Here is a 1,415-nt window from a genome sequence, read left to right as displayed (position 1 = left end):
TGTGCAGACGGTGGCCCATGCCCAGCTCTCCCAGTCCCTCCTAGCCCCCCTTGCTGTCCAGGACCACCAGCCAGACCCCTTGCTGCCCCTTCCCCTCTCTGTACAAAGAGCTTACGCTTTGCCCAAGGGGCAAAGCAGCATTCCCTAAAGCAAAGGAGCTATATTTATCAGCCACGAAGCAGGTCCCTGGCAGAAGCCCTTGCCTCGCTGCTCAGAGGGTGGCCAGCAGCCCCCAAAACACTCACCACCTTCTGATGGGGGCTCCTGTGCTGGCCCTCTGTGGCCCCAGCGCTGGCATTCCCGTCCATCCCTGAGTGGGAAACGCAGAGAAACGTGAGCATTATCACTGCAGAAGCCCAGGGCTGAGCCCAGCGGCACTGGCCCCATCATGGATGCCACGTCACCCCAGCTGTCGGGGACCTGCAGGCACAGACCCCTCCCCAGCACAGCTCCCCAGCCCCATGGTACCCCCAAAAAGGCTGAGTGAGCACAGCTGTGCCAAGACCTTTGCCTGTCTGCAGGGAACCACACTGCTTTCCCTCCCTGCCCCGCAGGACTTCAGCGTTCGGGAGTGGAGCAAAAAATAACTTGCTCTGCTAAGAGGGGTGAGCTCAATGTAACAGGATCCTGTTCCGAGCCCCCTGGCATCTGTTGCCCTTTGCAGCACCCTCACAGCATCCTGCTCCGTGCTCAAGTCCCCCCATTGCCAACCAGCACCCTACATGGGGGAGCTGGGCTCTCCACCCCAGGGAGACTGTGTATCTGTTAATAAACATTAGCAAATCTCTAGGGCTTTCGATGGCTGCATGTGTCCGTCAATATGTGCTTGTCAGTCACGGCGGGGCCACGGTTAATGCTTGCAAAATCTCTTTTGCAGTGAAGGGTTAGTGTGAGGGGTAGGTCTATATTTATCCCTTTCGACTGAGACAGCAGGATCGGCTTTCCCGACTCGGGCTTCCCCCGCCCCGGCTGTAAGAGCCAGCCACAGCCACTGAGACAGAATCCAGAGGAACACCTTATTGTGACACTCTGCAGACCAGGGCTGGGGAGTATCAGATTTTCACCCAACAGTGAATTATGGGCACAAAATGGAGCATTAGGGACGTGGGAGGTGTGTGCCGGAGTCCCACTGCTGCAAGGGGACAGCATGGTGAGAGTGCTGGGGGGGCAGTGGAGGGATGGGTCACTGGTGTCAGGCCAAAAACCAAAACCCTGCCTGCTGCGTGTGCAGCAGTGCCTGGAGCAGCTCCAGTGCTGTGACGGCAGCGTGAGATGGCTGCCTGTCCTTGGCTATGCCCAAGTTCCAGCAGGAACTCAGCAACATCCATCAGCTCATCTCCTTGGCATATCTCCAATGGGTCCAGAGACCCCTCCTCTCATAGGAAAGCCAGGCCCTCTTCAATGGTGGGGAAAAG

General features: G+C 58.0%; 1 protein-coding gene across 1 annotated transcript in view; it reads right to left on the bottom strand.

Annotated features, from left to right (window-relative positions):
* ATP1B4 (ATPase, Na+/K+ transporting, beta 4 polypeptide) overlaps positions 1 to 308 on the bottom strand; it is a 9,426-nt gene extending 9,118 nt beyond the window's left edge. Inside the window, exon 1 of the mRNA XM_010191500.1 lies at positions 246 to 308. Coding sequence (XP_010189802.1) covers positions 246 to 308 — 63 coding nt within the window. The remainder of the gene's footprint in view (positions 1 to 245) is intronic.
* Between the last annotated feature and the right edge of the window lie 1,107 nt (positions 309 to 1,415).

This window comes from Mesitornis unicolor, unplaced genomic scaffold (assembly GCF_000695765.1).
Source record: "Mesitornis unicolor isolate BGI_N332 unplaced genomic scaffold, ASM69576v1 scaffold30569, whole genome shotgun sequence".
In the NCBI taxonomy this organism is placed as follows: Eukaryota; Metazoa; Chordata; class Aves; order Mesitornithiformes; family Mesitornithidae; genus Mesitornis; species Mesitornis unicolor.
The sequence above is the reverse complement of the archived record's forward strand: the minus strand, read 5'-3'. Positions and strand labels throughout refer to the sequence as shown.